We start from the raw sequence: 21,183 nt of genomic DNA on the forward strand, positions 1-21,183 counted from the left end.
GCTGTGTGATGAAACATACGACAAACCTGACTTCCAACAAATAAAAGGACAGGAGTTTTACACCGGAAAAGATAAGTTCCTAGTTAATGATCGTTTCAAGAAAAAGAAAATGTCGAAATTTGTATCAAAAGACCTTACTTGGCAGGCTATCTGCACCTGTGGAAAAAGAAGTAAAATATTCATCACAAAGGGCACCATCAATCAAATGAATGCCTCCAAAAACGTCTGCTGCCATTTTTGAGGAAACACAGTGAAAAACCATTTTGTGGCCGAACTTAGATTCATGTCAATATTCTAAAAGCGTGCTGGAATGGTATGAGGCTGAATTCGGTGCATTTTGTTCCCAAGGACATGAATCCACCGTACTGTTCAGAACTACGCCCAATCGAAACCTATTGGGCAATGATGAAGCGGGAACTCAGAAAGACCAAGGAAAAAGTAAAGGATGCATATGACATGTAAAGGAAATGGATAAAAAATGAGAAAAAAGTTACCTGATATGACTGTACAAACTCTTATGGATGGCGTTAAGCAAAAATTTAGGGAATTTTACCAAACAACCCCCAAAAATTGATCCAATATATGTATACTGAGTTGAATACATGCATAGAACCTCCCTACAAATTTGGTTTTTATCTGATAAATCCAAATCAGTGAAATTTGAGAGCAAATTTAATGTGTTGCAATAATTTCGTGTTCGCCCTTTATAGGGGAAATGTATGTAATGTCGGCCTAAGTGTCCCTAATTTGGGCCCATACATAAATTCAGCAATCTACTAAATTTTCAAAAGCAACCAAAAATATCCATTGGTACCGTCCCAATGACGCGTTCATCTAGATAAAATTGAAAAATAGCAGATTTTTAGCGATGGGCCCAATCTTAGATCCACAGGCCAACATTAGAGCCATTTAAGGAGAAATTTGCTATGACGAAGCTCGCGGTTCCAAAATAATGGAAGTTGCAAGAACAGAAAAAAAAAATGTATGAAATGTGTTTTCCAGTACAATTTTAATAAGGGAGGAGAAGGTGAAAGGATACCACAAGAGTTCATTCGATTTTACGTGATTTTACGGCCAAATAATCCGAGATTATCTTCGTTATTGCATGTATTTTAAAGTGTATCAACCTATTCATCAATATTTATCAACTTGCACTGTAAACAAAAACACCAGAAAATGGTGCTTTATTTGATTATTGATAATTTAAACATATTTTAATAGTTAGACTAGGTAGGTGCCGAAAAAAGGTTAATTCCGTGACTTTTTTTTTGCGAACGGAAACACTTTAAAAGAATGTGGCTTTCAGCATTTTATTGAAAATATTTTTAACAACATTATCCCATTTTTTGTTTTTTTTTAATGCGCAGCAAGGTAGCGCTGCAGTCATCTAAGTGATGGCATCATGAAAAGGAGTATCTATGAACGAAGTTAAAGTCGTTTTATTGACTGTAACTTGGTGCGTCAAATTACTGGAACATAGGAAAACTAGTTCGTCATTATTAGGCACACGATGTACGATAAGTTGTCATCATGAAAAGGTAAGTTCGTTGGTACATATAAATTCATTGAAATAATTCGTTTTTGAGTACATACAATAATACATAAATAACCCTTTTTGTCAACCCCTCCTTGAATTTTTTTTTTTCTAAAATAATACGAATTCCATGAGAAATCAAGATCTTAATCCACCCAAACAAAACAATACAAATTAATCTTTTCAATGCAATAGAGTTAAAATAATAGGAATTGTTTATCTAAAATAATTAAAATTCGGATGCAGAGTGATTGACAAAATTGGAACAATACTGTAAATAATATATTTTAAAACATTACATTATATATTGGTTTGGGGGTACCCTAAGGGAATCAAAGGCTTTGTTGACTGGACGAGGATTAGTGGATTTGCCAGTCCCTTGTCAAGTGATTACAGATGGCCATCTGGTAGTTTTTTTGGTCTTCAATGAAGCTGATTCACCCTGCAACAAACCATCAGGCAGAACTTTACAACCGGTAAAATATCTGCAGACATTGGTAATCCTAGCACTGATGGTGGGTTCCATTCACATCACATCACATCACATCACATGGACGACTATAAACGCATGGGAAGGGAGATCACTAAAATCTCTCAAAGCAGGTGACGAGGTCCATCAGAAATTAGCGATGATGGCACCATCGAACCACCATCAATTCACGCAAAGATTGACAGTTTCTTATGGATTTTTTCAGTGGAGTGAAAGGATAAGATTATATGTTCAGCGGGGCATAAAAGACTACGCGTCTCCACTAATTATACAAATATTTTAGACTAGCTTCATATTCTTTCAACATTTCCAGCATTCTCACCATTTATCACGTGGTACGATTCGTGTCATTTTACTGCTCCCACCACAGTGGCGCGTTCCATCGGTTTCCTTCATCACTCAGTCGTACAAATGACATGGAAGACACCAATACAGTCACATGTTTCGATCCTCTGATGGCCGGTTGTTATAAATGAGGTTATGATGATAGCACTGCATCAAGCCGATAGCCGGCTTGAAAGCATCAACATCTGTTTTTTGTTTTGATTGCTGCTTTCGGTTTTCGACAAATGGCAATGTGTATGTGAAAGAAGCATAAATAACGGCATAATGTTTTTAAGCATGTCGGTATGTGTGCGAATATTGTACACGTCAAAATTTTCTTTCTGTCGCATAGTGACGTTCTGCTGACAGACATCGGTGAAAAAATCATTTTCCGTGAAAAACTGCAGTGTTTTGATGGAAAATCTCAGTAAAACATTATTTTGATTATATCAGGAAATAAATTTGTTTTTATAATATAACAATTGAAATGATGACAAAAGTTTTGAATTGAAAAGTTAATGAGCATCATAGGGATCTTTTCAATTACTAGATGTTTGTGAAATTGTTTTCCACGGCAATGATCAACTACTGAATGTGTAAATTAACTTTATTAAATTTTCAAAAAGTGAACTACTGAATTACTGTTGAAAAATCAAACAGATTTCAAAATGTTCCAGGTACACAACGCGTTCAATCAGATTACATAAACCCTTTTATTGATATTTTCTGCTCTCATTTCCCAGTCTAGCGCAAACCGAAAAGGAGCAAAAGGAAAGGTGCTCGATCCCGACATAGGTAAAGAAACTGGGTTATGAAAAGTTTATAAATGTGGCTATAAATAATTGAACAAATGCCGCTTCTTTTTTTTTATTTTTAGATTACTCTAAAGTAAAAAGTGTCCATAGTATCTCGTCCTGGTGGGGCATCGGTGGGATCTTTTTAATTCTCTTCATCGGTAACCTGACTAGCTACACAAATTCTCACCTGCCAGACGCCCTTAAAAATGCTCACCTATCCAAGTACCCCAACGCATTTATCGCCGAGCGTGCTTATAAAGATTTGAAAATTCTCAATGATTTCGGACCAAAACCAACCGGCAGCTATGCCAACGAGGTACTGGCGGTGGATTTTCTTTTGCGTGAGATTTCCTACATCGATCAGCTCAAGAACAAGAATCAAAAAATCGTTGTCGATAAGCAGATCGTATCCGGTGGATATGTTGGTGTCTACATGAACAAGTCTGCAACTAGCGTCTATAGAAACGTTCAAAATGTGATAGCCAAACTGGTGGGGAAGAACGAGGACCATGCACTGCTAATAAATTGCCATTTTGATTCAGTTGCAACAAGTCCGGGCGCTAGTGATGACTTGTCTGGTTGTGCAGTTATGTTGGAAATACTGCGTGTCATGTCTAGGCAGTCGGACATTAATCAACATTCAATTATATTTTTATTCAATGGAGCAGAGGAGACACCACTGCAGGTATGAAAGCCCATTATTAGTTAGTCATTTGATTTCTCATTTACACATTTCATTTTAAAAAATATATCAATACATATATAGTCAAAAATTTTCCCACCACCACCACCACCACCAGTTTATTTATTAAGCTGGTGGTTAAAAAAATCAATTAATAGGATTTTCTTTGAAAACATTTCATAAACGATCGCGTTCACAAACAGGAAAAGCATGTAGTATTACGATGAAGGGTGTAGTCAGTTTTCGAAACAGTGCAATTTTTTCGTGGAGTGTCATTAGGCCGATCACCATAAGACCGAATACCATAAGGTTGATTTCTTATGCCAACATTATGATGACTACTTCCAATCTGAATCAAAGACCGAGCAGCAATTTAAAGAACACTATTATTTTATTCTTCACGATGCCAAAAACTTATGCAGGTTGTTTTGAATGAAATTTCGAAAGGAATCTTAACAAAATTCAAAATAAATTTAAAATAGAAATCAAATACATTTCTGAGGATAGTTTCAAACCAATTCTGCGGAAACTTCCGAACACTAAAGGATTGCTAAAATGGAATTCCAAGGAATATTTCATGGAAATTCCGGGGATAACTCCAAGGATTCCAGGATAATTCTAAGTGAATTCTAAGGACAATTCAAAGGGAATTCGTTGCGTAATTCTTAGGTAACACAACACTGAAAAGATTTCGAAGGGTACCAACAAAATAAGGAAGTGCTGCCATTAATTCCAAAGGCAGTTCTGAGTATAATTCCTCTGGCATTCTGAAAATTCTTGGGATCATTCCAACTCAATTCTAATGAGTATTTCAAAAGCTGTTAAGAATAGTTTGTTGGAAATTTCAAAAACAATTCCCAGGATATTAAATTAAGGAGATCATTTTAAGAAAATTTTCGAACAACTCACTTTAAGAAATTACATCAACTCACACGACCGATATTGAAGACAGATATAGTAGGGCAAAAACACCTGAAGGGGAAATGGAAGTAAAATGCCCATAGCGAGAAAACTGCACCCCTTCTGTACCTGCTGCTAGTTAATATGATGGCGAAAAATTTCTGCCATACGTCAAACTTAAAAAGTACTATATGATGGAAGCAAACAATGGTTAAAATGCCAACAAAAGTTCAAATTGATCAAATTGAAAAACAATTTTGGTACAAAACCACTCAAAAAAAGTTATTTCATGAAACAGTTGGTATCTCAGAATATAGCCAAAATCAAAGATTTGATTGATGCATGTTCTTAGATACATCCTTAATCTTTTGGCTCAATAGATCGTATGGTAGGGGAAATGGATGTAATGTCGGCCTAAATGCCCCTAATTTGGGCCCATACATAAATTCAGCAATCGACTAAATTTCCAATAGCGACCCAAAATATACATTAGTGCCGTCCCAATGACGCGTTCATCTAGATAAAATTGATAAATAGCATATTTTAAGCGATAGGCCCAATCTTAGATCCATAGGCCAACATAAGAGCCATTTCCCCTATGTTTATTAGAAAACTAGTAATTTACAACGTTATGCGTTCCCAGAATAGTAGTGTGGAAAGCATAACCATTAGGCGTGAACGTTTGATATTCGATGCATTATGAACAAATATTAAGCCTAAATGTATGCTTTCCTGGCATGAAATCTGCGTATTTTGCCCCTAAGTGTTTTGAATACAGGTTTTTGTGGGCCTTTCAAATTTCATCAATTTAAACAAGAATTTATCAATTTTCGTCAACTACATCCATTGTAATATCTACACACTAAGATTATTTCACAGATTTCTATGAAATTTTACCGAAATCTCTAACGCCGAACGTCTGGTAAACAATTCGGTGATTTTTCACAGTTTTGCTGTAAATTTATACAGAATATCTGTGAAAATTACAGGAAAACTGTGAAAATCACCGTTTCGATGTTGAAATTTCGGTAAAATTTAAATCTTAATGTGTCAATAGCCTAGTCCAACAAATAGATTGTATAGCACTTAAATATCGATTCACTTTGTGGATTAAACGGGAATCTTCTTTAGCATAGGGCATTTCACCAAGGGCCTGACACGCCGCCTTCTTTTCGTAGCCAGCATAAAAACGTGATCACATATCAATCCAAGCGGGCCCAGAGCGAAGCCCGCACATATGCTCGCTACGACTACTTGTTATTAGTAGAGATAGGGGTGCCACCTCCTTGCATTTCACACCCATCTGCCCAATATATTTAAAAAGTCTAAAATGTCATCAAAGTGCATAATGGCCTGAAACCCGCAAAAATAACGCCAAACTATCTAAACAGTCAAAACTTTAAACGCAAAAAATTACAGCAAAACGTAAAATGACCTGTGCAATAGCGTAAAAACGATCAAGTGGATTGGAAATCCTTAAAATAAGATTTAAAACCTTTAAATGAAAATGGATTATATGAGAAGCAAAAAACTGTGTTTCAAATTTACAAAAAAAAAATCTCCAAAATAGTCAAAAACCTCAAAAAGTCTTTCAAATAATCAAAATACAGTGAACTCTCTAAAACTAGATATTGAAGGGATTATCGAGTTATAGAATAACAATCCTGTACAACATCGCTATCACAGTAGCCACGAATATTTTTTGCTATGGTTCTATAACTCGATATCGAGTTAGTGGACATCGAGTTATGGAGAGTTTACTGTAGTCTTAATATTTTGCGCATCCAAATCAAACCAAAATTTTGCTTAAAATCACTAAATAGTCTGAAACATCAAAAAGCTATCAAATCAAACACTGAATAGCTCAGCAAATAATATGGTAAAAAACGTTTCAATCACAAAAAGCCCAGGCTACCATGGAACGCCAAAATACCTACAAAAACGCTAAAACAGCCTGGAAACTCCCAAAATATCCTCTGAAATGTCAAAATAGCCCAGAACCGGCTCAGAATTGCAAACATGGCCTTGAGATCACCAAAATAACCTTTAGAACGCCAGATGGTTTTAAGACTAGAAGGTCCCGAATAAACGTGCTCAACTTTTTGGCTCAGCTCTGGTACTCTCTTCGGTCCCAAGCTAATCGATGCAACCCTCGAAACATAGGAAAATCCACGAATCAAAACAAACATAGTGTAGTACTAGAATTTCGACTAGAATGGGGTACGTTAAACGATTTGCTTGGAACCAATAGGCTAATCAAGTAGTGAACCAATTTAAAATCATTAGTTTCCACCGGTTGCTAAATCTCGGACACTGTGATTTCAAGCATGCAATTTGCTTCTCCATATTTGCTGAGTCGCATCGAACATGGAGGAGCCGGGCAAGCAGATTTGTTATTGTATGTTTTCTGATAGCTGATATGCAAAATGCAAAGTGTCATAAGAGCAAAGGCTTCAATCCCGTATCACCTCAAAAGCGCCTGAGAAACGCTGAAAGAACCCAGACTAGCCGGCAAAGGAAAAAAAAACAAGAAGAAGAACCCAAATATGGTTTAAAAACACTAAAGTAACTCTGAAAAAACACCAAAATACCGTAAATGCACTGTTCAACCAATTCAAGAATACTGTCTGTATGTTTTTAACAAAAAACTTCTACTTTCAGTTGGTTACTAATGAAAGTTAAATATTTATTTCCCACAGGCTTCTCACGGTTTCATTTCATCGCACCGTTGGGCCAAAGAGGTACGAGCATTCCTAAATCTCGAATCAGCAGGCTCCGGAGGCAAAGAGATGCTGTTCCAAAGTGGGCCGAAAAATCCTTGGTTGATTGAGATGTACTCCAAGGCAATCATGTACCCCTATGCACAGGCAGGTGCCGAAGAGGTCTTCCAATCGGGTGTCATTCCCTCGGACACTGATTTCAGAGTGTTTCGAGATGTCGGTGGTGTTCCGGGAATGGATTTTGCATACACGGCCAACGGATATCGTTACCACACAAAATATGACTCGATAGATTATATTCCAATGACGGTCTTACAAAGAACGGGTGACAATATACTTTCGTTGACAAAAACGATTGCCAATTCGGATAGACTAGCCGTTCAGCACAAAAGGACTGAACATACCGTGTACTTTGATTTCCTAGGAGTGTTCTTCGTGCATTACTCGGCGGATGTCGGACTAATGATCAATCTTTCGGTAGTGTTATTGTCAATAATAATACCATTCCTATCACTAGCCAGATCTACCAGCGGAACCCATGGTAGACAGATCCGCTCGGAAACAATGATTGGGTTTGTAGCTACTTTGTTGGGAGCTGGTGTTAGCGGTATGGTATGCTTCCTCATTGGATATCAACTAGATATCATAGGCCGACCTATGTCGTGGTATTCATCCACAAATCTAGTACTTGGAATCTACTGCTGTCCTGCACTTCTTTGCCAGTGTTTGGTGCATATACTTTGTAACAATATCTTTGGCAGCAAAACGGTAAGTACTCCAGGGCAATATTTGTGCCATACTAAAGATTCAAACTATTTTTTTTTTATGATTTCAGACACCCCTCAGTTTGGCACTAAAAGTCCAAGCTCGTTTAAATGGAGTCAATCTTTTCTGGGGAATGCTCACCTTGGGGATCACATTCACTGGTTACCGGGTTGCCTATATCTTTATGATTTTGATCTTCTTCTCGCTGATATCGAACACGTTGATTTCAATGTTCGCCGTCCAAAATTCCGTTAGTAAATGGCTTTACATTCATCTGTTCTTCCAAATATTCACCATTTTATGGAGTACTCAGTTCTACCATATGATGATGAATCTTTTTATACCTATTACGGGCCGCATTGGCGCTTCTATAAATCCCGATTTGATCATCGGAGCAATGGCCGCTTTCCTGACACTGCTAACCTGCAGCTACATGACACCATTGATATTCCTTTTGAAGAAAACTGACAAGTTAATCGGAGAACTAGTCGCAATAACTCTTATCGCTTTGGTATTAGCTTCGTGGACACACGTAGGATTTCCCTATCGCGACGATAGTTTGAAGTCACCAACGGTACAGCGACACTACATAACGGTTCGTAGCTCTAGATAATTGTGTAATAACTAACATAATTTCAACATTTTTTTTTTTTTCAATAGCACACGCTTCGGACATTCCATGACTACAATGGTGGGGTGCGCCATACCGATTCTGGATTTTTGCTACAAGAATTGGATCGTAATGCTAAGAAAACTATAGAAGGAATTGCCATGCCGGATGCGATCACACCAATGCGTGAAATACCAGCCTGCGAGAAGGAGCTGTTCTGTGCAATTCCATTCTACTCGATCTGGCATCAGGTGTTGTTTGAGTAAGTTGACATATGTCATTTTTCGTTTAACTTTTTATTAAGGTTCTCAGCGGAAGTGTTGGTACAATAAGTGTCTAGAATCTCATATACAACATTGCGAATTTTTGAACTCCAAAGACCATTCATTAGGCACAGTTGCTCATTTCGAAAAGTGTAGACAGCGAAGAATAGGTATTGCCATAATAATCATCAAATTCACGTACCTGGTGATATAAAATCAGCCCAGTGGCAGGCGCGTAGGCAACATGTTATACAGTGACAGCGGGCCCAGCACAGCAAAATAAATGATATGAGCCCGGGACATGCTGCCTACTGTCAAATGCTGCTCTTGGTATTGATGAATCTACGTTACGGTCGGCCAGCAGATGGAAATGATGTGAAAATGATAATTGGCGTTGACGGCACCGTCGAAAAATTTGCTCTTTCAGCAAATATAGACAGTTTCTTATAGGAATTTTCGGTGGAGTGAAAGGATAGTACAAAGTCCGCCATGTTTCACGCACAGTCTGACGTTTGCTTATGGATTTTCTCATAGGAGTAAAGAGCTACAGAGTCGCCGTCAACGCCAATGACGTTTTGCTAGCTGTCAAGTCGTATGGAATATTTTTTAGTACATCACCACTTTTGTGGTTTTGGATTTCTAACCTAGGTGTCGCATGCACTGCCCAAGTAACCAAAAGTTCTGATAAAAGGCTATTTATGGCTTAAGCATCTTGGTTGAAGGCGGTCTATAGAATTCTAAGCAGCCTCATTTTTAAGTCGTTATAAGAACTTGAAAGTTCCGGTACCATAATTGAAGAGCATTCTAAGCAGCCTCTGGCGGAACTTGAACGGAACTTTTAGAAAATAAATCAAAAAAGGTTTTTGTCCTCTACAACAAATTCTATATTTCGTTCGCACTTTTATGAAAGTTATTTTTAAAGGCAGGTATTAAATGTGTATTGATTTATTAGCATTAGAAGTAGTATTGGAGCTGTTGGAAGAATTAAACCCAGTCCTTCTGCGTGAGAGTCTCAGCACGAACCACTACGTCATCTGAAATATATTAAAGTGAGCTGTTGTCCCGCCTATTGTTGGAGTTTTCTGAGCCAGCTGACTGACTTGAATACGAAACACAACACCTTGATGAATTTAAATTGGTGTTTTTCGCATGGTATTCCATCACACTTGTGGCGCAGTGGTTAGCAATCGTAGATCACATGCTGAATACACGGGTTCGAATCCAGGAAATTACTTTTAATTTTTTTATTTTGGATCGAAGTTGCATGAATATAACAATTATGATTTATTCTGGCCACTGATTATTTCATATTTACGTACATTAAATTTTGTAACAAAAAAAGGTTTGTGCGGATTGCTTCATGTGGCTTGAAACTTCTGTCAGAACTTTATTTGAACTTTATGGAACTTGAAAGTTCTGTCGGAACTTTATTTGAACTTTATGGAACTTGAAAGTTCTGTCGGAACTTTATTTGAACTTTATGGAACTTGAAAGTTTTGTCGGAACTTTATTTGAACTTTATGGAACTTGAAAGTTCTGTCGGAACTTTATTTGAACTTTATGGAACTTGAAAGTTCTGTCGGAACTTTATTTGAACTTTATGGAACTTGAAAGTTCTGTCGGAACTTTATTTGAACTTTATGGAACTTGAATGTTCTGTCGGAACTTTATTTGAACTTTATGGAACTTGGAAGTGTTGAATGCGGAACTTTTGGTTACTTGGGTGGTGCAGTTTCGCGTAGATTCATCAATAGGCCTTGTCACTGGCCTGTGTAAAATAGACCCCATTAAGTGGTAATTTAGTCGCTTGTCCACTAACTCCTCTCCGCGATGCCGGCTAGGATTCGAGTAATCATAGGAAAAAACTGGCAACCAATCCCGGTGGGACCTTGGTCGTATGCTGACATGGAAGGAGGAGAGCTTCCCTCTTCATAGGAGGCGGCCTATACTATCTGGGCGTATGTTCTCCAAGTTACAGGCGGCTGATCATCGCCGTCGTGCCAGTGGGATGATCTTTTGGCGAGACAGGGGATTGCGCAGGCCCAACTAGCCGCCCAGAAAAAATATCGGTAGTTCGAACCCGGATCAAGCCGAACAGCCTGCATGACGTATCCAACGACAACGGTCAACGATGCATGAATTTCGCAGTATTCCGTGGAATGGTAGTCAGAAGCAGTGCTGAGATTTGTCATTGTCATTGACAAACTTTCGCGCGATATTGATGAATCTACGTTACGGTCGACCAGCAGATGGAGATGATGAAATGCCATTGAAACGCCAATGAATTCACTTCGGCCTATCGGATGAAGATAAAAATTGATTCGGTCGGAGCGCTTCTTTTGTTTTTGTGAATTATGGGTGCAAACCTTCATATCACGCGTTCTCATTGACTTCGTTCGGTAGCTTATTAACTAAAGTATCGTACCAAACCCATGATTGACTTGTTAACTCTGAAATCATGGATTTATTTGATGCCGAAGTAGATCTCTACCCTATACAACCTATAATTTTTTTTCCGGTTATCCCACCATATTCCCGGTTTTTCTGGTTACTTTCAGGTTCTTCAGGTTTTCCCAGTTCGCTGGCTATCCTGCTAAAATACACTAAAATTTATTTATTTATTTCATCAACCGATGTAGACTAGTACAAATACATATTCAAATTTGGTTTTCTTAAGAATATTTTTAAAAAAATGTCTGCTATTCTATTTTTACTTCTTACGAGTTATGATTCCGCATGGAGTTAAAATATAGTTTTAGTTTATACCGAGACATTTGAAAGTCAATGGATTCGCAGTATTGATTGTAATACCCCCTACAGACTATGGCTTATATCATGTAATATAGACTGTCTTGCAATAAGCACTCATACAACTAGTTTTCACTGGAAATCCTATACATGAGTGCTCATTGGAAGATAGCCTATATTACAATGGCCATAAGCCATAGTCTGTACGAGGTGTAAGACGCCATCATGTGATTTAATGGCCCAAATTTTACATAATTTGTGCGATGATGGGTTATGGAAAATAAATTTCGACTTCTGCGTTGTCGAGTAGGTGCATACAAATTTAAATTTGATACAAGTTCTGCTGAGTAAATGCGATGCGAAACGATATCGTTTACAAAAGAAACCATTGCATCACAGACAAACAGACGTAACTCTTTGGAAAAAAAAATTTCTTGAAAACATATAGTATCTCAAAACATAGGACCTCTTGCGGGCTTTTCGCGGAAAACAAGCTTGCTCGCTAACTCGCAAACAATATTGCATAGAAGTTTTAAAGAATGTATATAAACGTCAAAGTGATCCGATGCCAGCGCTGCGACGAGTATTTCACGGAACTGATAATATTCAAATCAACCGTTAAATTCGTGAACGAAGATACATAATGAAGTGTTACGTCTGTTTGTCTGTGATTGCATATTCACGTCGCTTTTTTAATGCTTGCATGTTTATAAGCATGCAGCGTGCTTCATATGATGGAAGAGGAAATGATGTCCAACCTAATTTACGAAGGACATATAATAGAAATTGCTTTTGTACTAATTCTAATTTTTCTTCGTGCTTGATTGAAAATGGAGACCATACAACGCTGCAATATTCCAGTATTGACCTCACATAGGCATTATATAGTGTTTTAATAGTGTATGGGTCCTGAAAGTTATAGCAAAAGCGCTTGATAAAGCCTAGCATGTTATTTGCCCTGTGAATAATTGTATTGTAATGGTCTAAGAAAGTTAGCTTGGGGTCTAAGATAATCCCTGAATCCCTAACACTTTCACATTTTTCTACATTCTGATTTCCTAATCCAATTTAAATGTTTGATGGTGTTCTTTTTCTGATATTAAGTTGCATTTTTTACATTCAGTTCTAATTAGCTTTTTTGCACCATGTGTAGAATATAGGTATTTCACTCTGGAATATATTGATATCTTCATCATTTCTTATTTCCAGAAAGAGCTTCATGTCGTCGGCATAGATTTGCAATTTTATTTTTTTGAGAATGAAGGAAATGTCGTTTACATACAGAATAAAAAGAAGAGGTCCCAAATAATACTGGGGGACTCCTGAGGTGGCTTAAATTGGTCTCGATTTCTTTCCGTTGAATTTAATTATTTGTTGGCGGTTAGTTAAATATAAAGAGAGAGAGAAGGATTAGTAATTTCGATTTAATTCCACTACCTTATTTGCTTATCCTTGACAGATACGCGTATTTCGTCTACAATGTGCAGACTTCTTCAGTGTCTTGTACTATTAGTAGGATTAGTAAAAAGCCAAAACAATGGAACAGTGAGTTCCATTGCTAGACTTTTAAAAAATACTGGACGAATTCCGTCAGGTCCAGAACCTTTTGAGGCGTCTAAATTCTTCAAACCCTGCAAAACATCCTGCAAACTTGAAGTTGATTGACGCCAATGTCCCTTGAAAATTATGGATAAGAAGCCGGAAAATGTCGTATAGATTTCTTGAAAAAAAATTGCAAAAAGATTACATTTTTTCCGAGCTATCCCCGACACGTTCGTCAAGATGCATTATTGATGGAAAATTGTCAGATTTTAATTTGGTTTTTACGTAATTGAAGAAGTTCTTTGAACAGGACTTTATTTCAAGTTCAGTTTTTAAATTAAATTCTTCAAATGCATTACTGATAGCTAAATCCAGTTGATCGCATATGTCCAATGAGATAGCCAAATTTTCACTATAATTGCAAGGGGGGCGACACATCTAAATCTCAAGTTTAGATGGTCAACAAATCTCACACTAGCGAATCAATCTTCGAACAATCTTCTTTCATTTGTCGCATCTACTTGCATCGCTCATCAATTTTTTGCAGGAAATCTTCAGAATCGTCATCAATCTTCTTTCTATCTACTCAGTGTGAGCGCAGCTAGCCACAGCAAAACACAATCTTTTTTGCATCGTAGATAGAGTCGTCCCCCTCGTATAATTGTGCTTTTGTAATGTTTATGTGCTTGCTGTTTCGATTTTTAAAGCTTTTTATTTGTGTGTTATAACAAACTGGATTTTTTGTTCTTCTGTAGGGTTTTTTTTTCAAAGGTATTTCTTCCGAAATTATTCCTGATAAAATTTGGTAGAAGATGTCTACAGCAGTTTCGACATTTCCTTAATTCCTTAGATTTATTTTCCTTGATTTGTTTTCCGTCGATCTTGTTTTCCGTGTTGAACACCAATGTGACCGACGCCAGGGAGGCAAGCTCCCACACCTGGACCCTACCTATCGACCCATCAACTCATGAACCGGGGACCAACGGCTTTACTTCCCTTCCAAAGAATGGCGTGATCAGAGATGTTATGCCTCAGAACATCCCGGCGGCGCCGACTGGGATTGAACCCAGGCCTGCTGGGGAGAGAGGTAATCACGCTTACCACTACACCACCTGGTTGGAACTAAACTCACAAAATATTTTCAGTTTGTTACTTTCGTACCATGGCTGCAAATCATGGCCTACCAGGCAACATATTTTTCTGATGTGTACGCCGATGGTACATCTCCCTTTTTTTAAAGAGATCGTAGGGTGCCAGCCAAGCTGGAAGTCTACGGGTTCTTTCTTCACGCTGTTGAACTGGTTCTTGAATATTCACACTGTTGGCAGGAACAACAGATTCGTCATCCGCCATTACATCATCGGGCTCGTCATCATCAGGAATCAGTTCATCATCTGGAATTGGTTCTTCTATCAGCAATGCTGGGACCAACGGTTTCGGAGCTTATAGGTGGAACTCGTCAACTAGCAAGGCCAAGGGAAGTTGATTGCGTGGATTTGGAGATTGATCGGCATAATTTTCACCCGGATATCGTTGTTTCAGCTGGTTGGTGTGTGCTCGAATTAAGCGTCCATGTTCGAGTAAAACAGTGTAGTTCACTTTGCCCTTGCGCTCGATTACCTGTCCTGGAATCCAATCGATTGTGTTGCGATGATGGACCTGAGCGTAACCCAAATCATCCGGATCGAATGATTTCTTCGCTGCGCCATGCCGTCTGTTGAATTCAGCGTTCTCCTTCTTTGTTCTCCAAGGTTTTCGACTTGTCTCTTCGGTGGTTGGAACTAAACTCACAAAATATTTTCAGTTTGTTACTTTCGTACCATGGTTACAAATCATGGCCTACCAGGCAACATATTCTTCTGATGTGTACGCCGATGGTACACATAGATGTGAACTTTCACCTCAGGAGGAAGTTGAGATATAATTTGTTCAGCATTTTGGAAGAATGCTTGATAAGTGTTTCATACCAGGTTTCATACGTGTTTTTTATGAGCATGGTCTGGTGAAAAATACACTGTAGCAAACACGTGTGTTTCACCTGGTATGTGGGGACCCAAAAATGCTCAAATTCATTACATTTTGCTGTAGAGATGATTTCTGAGTTAAAATTGGCTGAAAGAGCTATAAGGACTCCGCCGTCTGACTTCTTCTGAGACGCACGAAGATTCCTGTCGTCTCTGAATACATTAAATGCACTTCCAAAGATTTCTACACTTCTAACGCTTTCATCCCAGCTTGTTTCAGTTTATTTATATATTTCGTTGATTTTGGTTGGGCTTTTCATGCGATTAAAGTTTTGACAGTAAACCAAAATTTCAGTAGCATTCTGTTTATGTGAAGAAATTGTTAAAATTGCGTCGGTTGACAACATATTTTCCTTATTATTATTTACCAGAATTCGCAGTCGCATTGAGAGGGTGAAGAGATTTCTGGAAGACTAGTTCTACTTACATTATAGTTTTCTTCTGCCGCTGCATTCCTTCCGTAGAGTTCGTCAATGTTAATGAAAATTTTGAGGACTGTAGAATTTCCGTGCGGCCTCCCTAGTTTGCTGCAGTTGTTGGATGCGTTCGCTGGATAATAACGCTCGGTATGACTTAAGGTCTTCTAGGGCGTCATTTCGTGAAATTCCACGTTCTTCGTGGAAGTCCAAGAAAATTTCGTGTAGAAAATTGATGTTTGTTGGTATGCCCTAAATTGCTATCATTAAAGCTGCGCTGATTTTGGGCTACAAAATGGTGAGTTGACAACCTGGAAGGAGCGGAATACCTAGCCCTGGTCCTCACAAGTTCCTACTTCACGCCTCCTCGAGTCATATGATAACAAAAGACTACCAGCTGAAACATGGACACAGCTGGTTGGCGTAGCCTGGGCAATGTTGCCAGTCCGGCAATAGCAAAGTGAAGAGGTGCGACGCGAACACTGGCGCGGTAACCATAGTACGGTGATAGAGGAAATGCTTCACCAAACCTGAGCGTCTGCTCACCATGGAGGTGCGGCTCAAAACGGCGTCTGTTCTCCATGTTAGGAGCGGCTGATCACCGTCCTAGTGCCAGCGTGGGACTCTAAACAGAGCTGTGCACGATGGTCCCCCGGCGAGACAGGGGGTTGGGGCAGGCCCAACAAGCCGCCCTGGAAAAAAAACAAAGTTGCAAATACCGAAGAAAGAAATACGGATCGGAACAATCGGCACAGACCTACGCGACGAAATAAGGACTACGATTGGAAACTCGGAACATGGAACTGCAAATCGCTCGGCTTCCCGGGTTGCGATAGGTTAATCTATGACGAACTTCAACCACGCAACTTCGAAGTCGTAGCACTGCAGGAACTTTGCTGGACGGGACAAAAGGTATGGAAAAGCGGGCATCGAGCGGCTACTTTCTACCAGAGCTGTGGCACCACCAACGAGCTGGGAACCGGCTTTGTAGTGCTGGGTAAGATGCGCCAATGCGTGATTGGTTGGCAGCCGATCAACGCGAGGATGTGCAAGTTGAGGATTAAGGGCCGTTTCTTCAACTACAGCATCATCAACGTGTACTGCCCACACGAAGGGAGACCCGACGACGAGAAAGAAGCGTTCTATGCGCAGCTGGAGCAGGTGTACGACGGCTGTTCGCAACGGGACGTCAAAATCGTCATCGGCGACATGAACGCTCAGGTAGGACGGGAGGCAATGTATAGACCGGCAATCGGGCCAAACAGCCTGCATGCCGTATCGAACGACAACGGCCAACGATGCGTGAACTTTGCAGACTCCCGGGGTATGGTAGTTCGAAGTACCTTTTTCCCCGCAAGGATATCCACAAAGCCACCTGGAGATCACCTGACCAACACACAGAAAACCAAATCGATCACGTTCTAATCGCCGGGAAATTCTTCTCCGACATTATCAACGTCCGCACGTACCGCAGTGCGAACATAGATTCGGACCACTACCTAGTTGCAGTATGCATGCGCTCAAAACTCTCGACGGTGCATAACACACGTCGAAGTCGAACGCCACGACCCAACATTGAGCAACTACGGGACACCGGAGTTGCCCAGGACTACGCGCAGCAGCTGGAAGTTGCACTACCCACGGAAGAGCAGCTTGGCGCAGCTTCTCTTGAAGATGGCTGGAAGGACATCCGTTCAGCCATAGGAAGTACTGCTGTAGCGGCACTAGGTACTGCAATCCCGGACCGAAGAAATGACTGGTTTGACGGCGAATGCAAACTGTTAGTAGAGGAGAAGAATGCAGCACGGGCGAGAATGCTGCAACACCGCACGAGATTGAATGTGGAGCGATACAGACAAGCGCGGAACAGACAAAACTCGGTTTTCCGAAGGAAGAAGCGTCAGCAGGAAGATCGAGATCGCGAGGCGATGGAAAATCTGTACCGCGTAAACGACACACGGAAGTTCTACGAGAAGCTAAATAGTTCGCGCAAAGGCTACGTGCCGCAAGCCGATATGTGCAAGGACTTGGACGGTAACCTTCTCACGAACGAGTGTGAGGTGATTGAGAGATGGAAGCAGTACTATGACGAGCACCTCAACGGTGAAGCAGCAGAAAACGAAGGTGGCACGGCAACAGACCTTGGAGCACGCGCAGAAGACGACAGGCTACCGGCCCCTGATCTTCAAGAAGTTGAGGAGGAGATCGGTCGGCTGAAGAACAACAAAGCAACTGGTGTAGATCAACTACCAAGTGAGCTATTGAAATACGGTGGTGAAGCACTGGCTAGAGCGCTGCACTGGGTAATTGCCAAGATTTGGGAGGAGGAGATATTACCGGAGGAGTGGATGGAAGGTGTCGTATGCCCAATCTACAAAAAGGGCGACAAGTTGGATTGCTGCAACTACCGCGCGATCACACTGCTGAGCGCCGCCTACAAGGTACTCTCCCAAATTCTATGCCGCCGTCTGTCACCATATGCAAGAGAGTTCATGGGGCAATACCAGGCGGGATTCATGGGTGCCCGCGCTACCACGGACCAAATTTTCGCGATTCGGCAGGTTCTGCAGAAATTCCGCGAATACAACGTGCCCACACATCATTTGTTCATCGATTTCAAATCCGCATACGACACAATCGATCGAGATCAGCTATGGCAGATTATGCACGAGTACGGATTTCCGGATAAACTGACGCGATTGGTCAAGGCGACGATGGATCGAGTGACGTGCGTTGTTCGAGTATCGGGGACACTCTCGAGTCCCTTTGAATCTCGAAGGGGGTTACGGCAGGGTGATGGACTTTCGTGTCTGCTGTTCAACATCGCGTTAGAAGGTGTGATCAGAAGAGCTGGGATAGACACGAGTGGCACGATATTCAGGAAGTCCATCCAGCTCCTTGGTTTCGCCGATGACATTGACATTATGGCACGGAACTTTGAGACGATGGCGGAAACGTACATCAGACTGAAGGCTGAAGCTAGACGGATTGGACTTGCCATCAACGCATCAAAGACAAAATATATGAAAGCAAGAGGTTCTAGGGAAGACAATGTTAGCCTCCCACCCCGAGTTCAGATTGACGGTGACGAAATCGAGGTGGTCGATGAGTTCGTGTATTTGGGCTCACTGGTGACCGCCGAAAATGATACCAGCAGAGAAATTCAAAGACGCATTATGGCAGGGAATCGTGCCTACTTTGGACTCCGGAGGACGCTCCGGTCGAATAAAATTCGCCGCCGCACGAAGTTGACTGTCTACAAGACGCTGATTAGACCGGTGGTCCTTTACGGCCACGAGACCTGGACTATGCTCGTGGAGGACCAACGCGCCCTTGGTGTTTTCGAACGGAAGGTGTTGCGTACCATCTACGGTGGAGTGCAGATGGATGACGGAACGTGGAGGAGGCGAATGAACCACGAATTGCACCAGCTGCTGGGAGAACCATCCATCGTCCACATTGCAAAAATTGGGCGACTACGGTGGGCTGGGCACGTCGTAAGAATGCCGCACGACGACCCAGTGAAAATGGTTCTAGAAAGCGACCCAACAGGAACAAGAAGAAGAGGCGCGCAGCGGGCAAGGTGGATCGACCAAGTAGAAGGTGACCTGCGGACCCTTCGCAGACTACGAGGCTGGCGAACTGTGGCCATGGATCGAGTAGAGTGGAGACGACTTCTTCGGACAGCAGAGGACAACAAGGCCTTAGCCTGATTGGTAAGGTAAGGTATGATTTTGGTGATTCCGCGAATAAAGGTAACGTGCCGTTATTTTTGGAAGAGCATGTCGATACTTACAAAATTAAAAATCATTGCGACTAAATTGAATAATTGAATAGCCATTCTTCGTAGAAACCGAAAAACAAACCAACCAGTTGTAACTTTTATCGTCCTGAACGGATTTAAGTATATGTTGAGCAGTTTAAAAGAACAATGTTTTGGCTAAAAATGATTAAATTATAACAAATTTGGTTCATTATATTTCAAGACATTATAGATTGAAAAATTATAGTCAAATAAGAAATTATTTACTAGAAATTACTCCAAGGTCAATCAATATATTGATAAACTCTGAATACTTTATGAACTAGTAGTCAACATTTTATAAATTTTGATGGGCAAACCGAAAAGTAACAGCAGTTTGAACTTGCATAGAGCGACGAGAAAATCACGGTGTATTATTTTTTTTAACCAGAGAACAACGGTAAGGCAAGTATAATAATTTTAGCACGCTTGAAGTCGCATCTCATGTGGATCATTTGGGAGGAATGGGAATTACAATGTAACAACATTTATGAGATCTCAATGATTCTAATATGCACCCAATTGTTCTCTGCAGAAATTACTGGATTCCCGGACCGCAACCACTCATTCATTCGTCAGTGAAATGTTCGCTCCAGAACAAAGGCAAGCAGTCCGAACACGAACATAAAATGCAGCTGACGTTAACCGGCGATCACCAGTGCGCTTTGGTTATCGGTCCGAAAGCTGGTACAACGCTCCAAAAGTGGGACATTGTGGACGAACTGGCTGATCCAATCGAGTTCAATGGTCAGCGAGGATATTTTGTACTGATCAGCAGTGGTACAAATCCGGGTCCGATGAATGTCACATTGTATTTGAAGGTGAGGAAACGAGATATCAAAACTAGTTAAGCGAGTTTTTGTTTTAAATACTGTTGGTTTTAGCATGAAATTTCGAACTATGACGGTCCGTTGGTTGATGTAACAGTGACAACTACATTCTGGGAGCATCAGAAGCAGCACACTCCAATATTCAACAAACTTCTCGCTCGTGTTCCACCATGGGCACACGTGGTTCCTTCCGTCGCCGCTGTCAATAGTTACACGTTTTAAACTAATTACCAGCACAAAACACGGATTGCAAGCTATATATTATAGCTTTAGCTTTAGAAGGTTAGAGGTTGTTTGGATAGCTCAAAATTAATTTTATTCGAACAAATTTTTTACGGTCTCTAGAAGAGACACTCTCTAATTTAGATTATAAGATTTGTCAAAATGAATAGTACTTCACTTTGTTTTAAAAACAAAATTCCTAATAGCTTTGTCCTTTTCAATACTATAAAAAGAATGGTATATCAGCTGAAAAAAAATACTGTCTTTGACACATACCCTTTCCACAACACTGTTGTAGCATAAACAAAAAGAATCTCTTTGAATTTTATAATCCACACTCTATGAACCCGTCTCATATCTAGACACTAAGTAATACGATCTAAAGAAGTTAATCTCAATCGTAACTTTTTCTTAAAAACCAAAAATTGTTTACCTTTAATCGTTATTGAATAAAGTTACGAAACCAATTACTTACTGACTCAAGGCAAATCTTGCCGCTAGCAAATGCTGGTTT

At 40.2% G+C, this 21,183-nt stretch overlaps 1 protein-coding gene across 1 annotated transcript; it reads left to right on the forward strand.

Annotated features, from left to right (window-relative positions):
* Positions 1 to 2,920: 2,920 nt before the first annotated feature.
* LOC135700423 (endoplasmic reticulum metallopeptidase 1-like) lies at positions 2,921 to 20,789 on the forward strand. The gene is made up of 8 exons (XM_065220924.1): positions 2,921 to 3,025; positions 3,092 to 3,143; positions 3,226 to 3,830; positions 7,427 to 8,215; positions 8,283 to 8,807; positions 8,873 to 9,084; positions 20,153 to 20,438; positions 20,502 to 20,789. Exons 1-8 carry the CDS (start codon positions 3,017 to 3,019, stop codon positions 20,667 to 20,669), a joined length of 2,646 nt encoding a protein of 881 aa, XP_065076996.1. The 5' UTR covers positions 2,921 to 3,016; the 3' UTR covers positions 20,670 to 20,789.
* The last annotated feature ends 394 nt before the right edge of the window (positions 20,790 to 21,183 follow it).

The sequence above is a fragment of the Ochlerotatus camptorhynchus genome, unplaced genomic scaffold, assembly GCF_037179485.1.
Source record: "Ochlerotatus camptorhynchus isolate MF236.1 unplaced genomic scaffold, CSIRO-AGI_Acam_v1.1 ptg000136l, whole genome shotgun sequence".
Taxonomy (NCBI): Eukaryota; Metazoa; Arthropoda; class Insecta; order Diptera; family Culicidae; genus Ochlerotatus; species Ochlerotatus camptorhynchus.

Coding starts and splice junctions, on each gene's coding strand:
- LOC135700423 (XM_065220924.1), top strand. Junction 3,831..7,426: donor CAGAGGAGACACCACTGCAG/GTATGAAAGCCC, acceptor TATTTCCCACAG/GCTTCTCACGGTTTCATTTC. Junction 9,085..20,152: donor TGGCATCAGGTGTTGTTTGA/GTAAGTTGACAT, acceptor TGTTCTCTGCAG/AAATTACTGGATTCCCGGAC.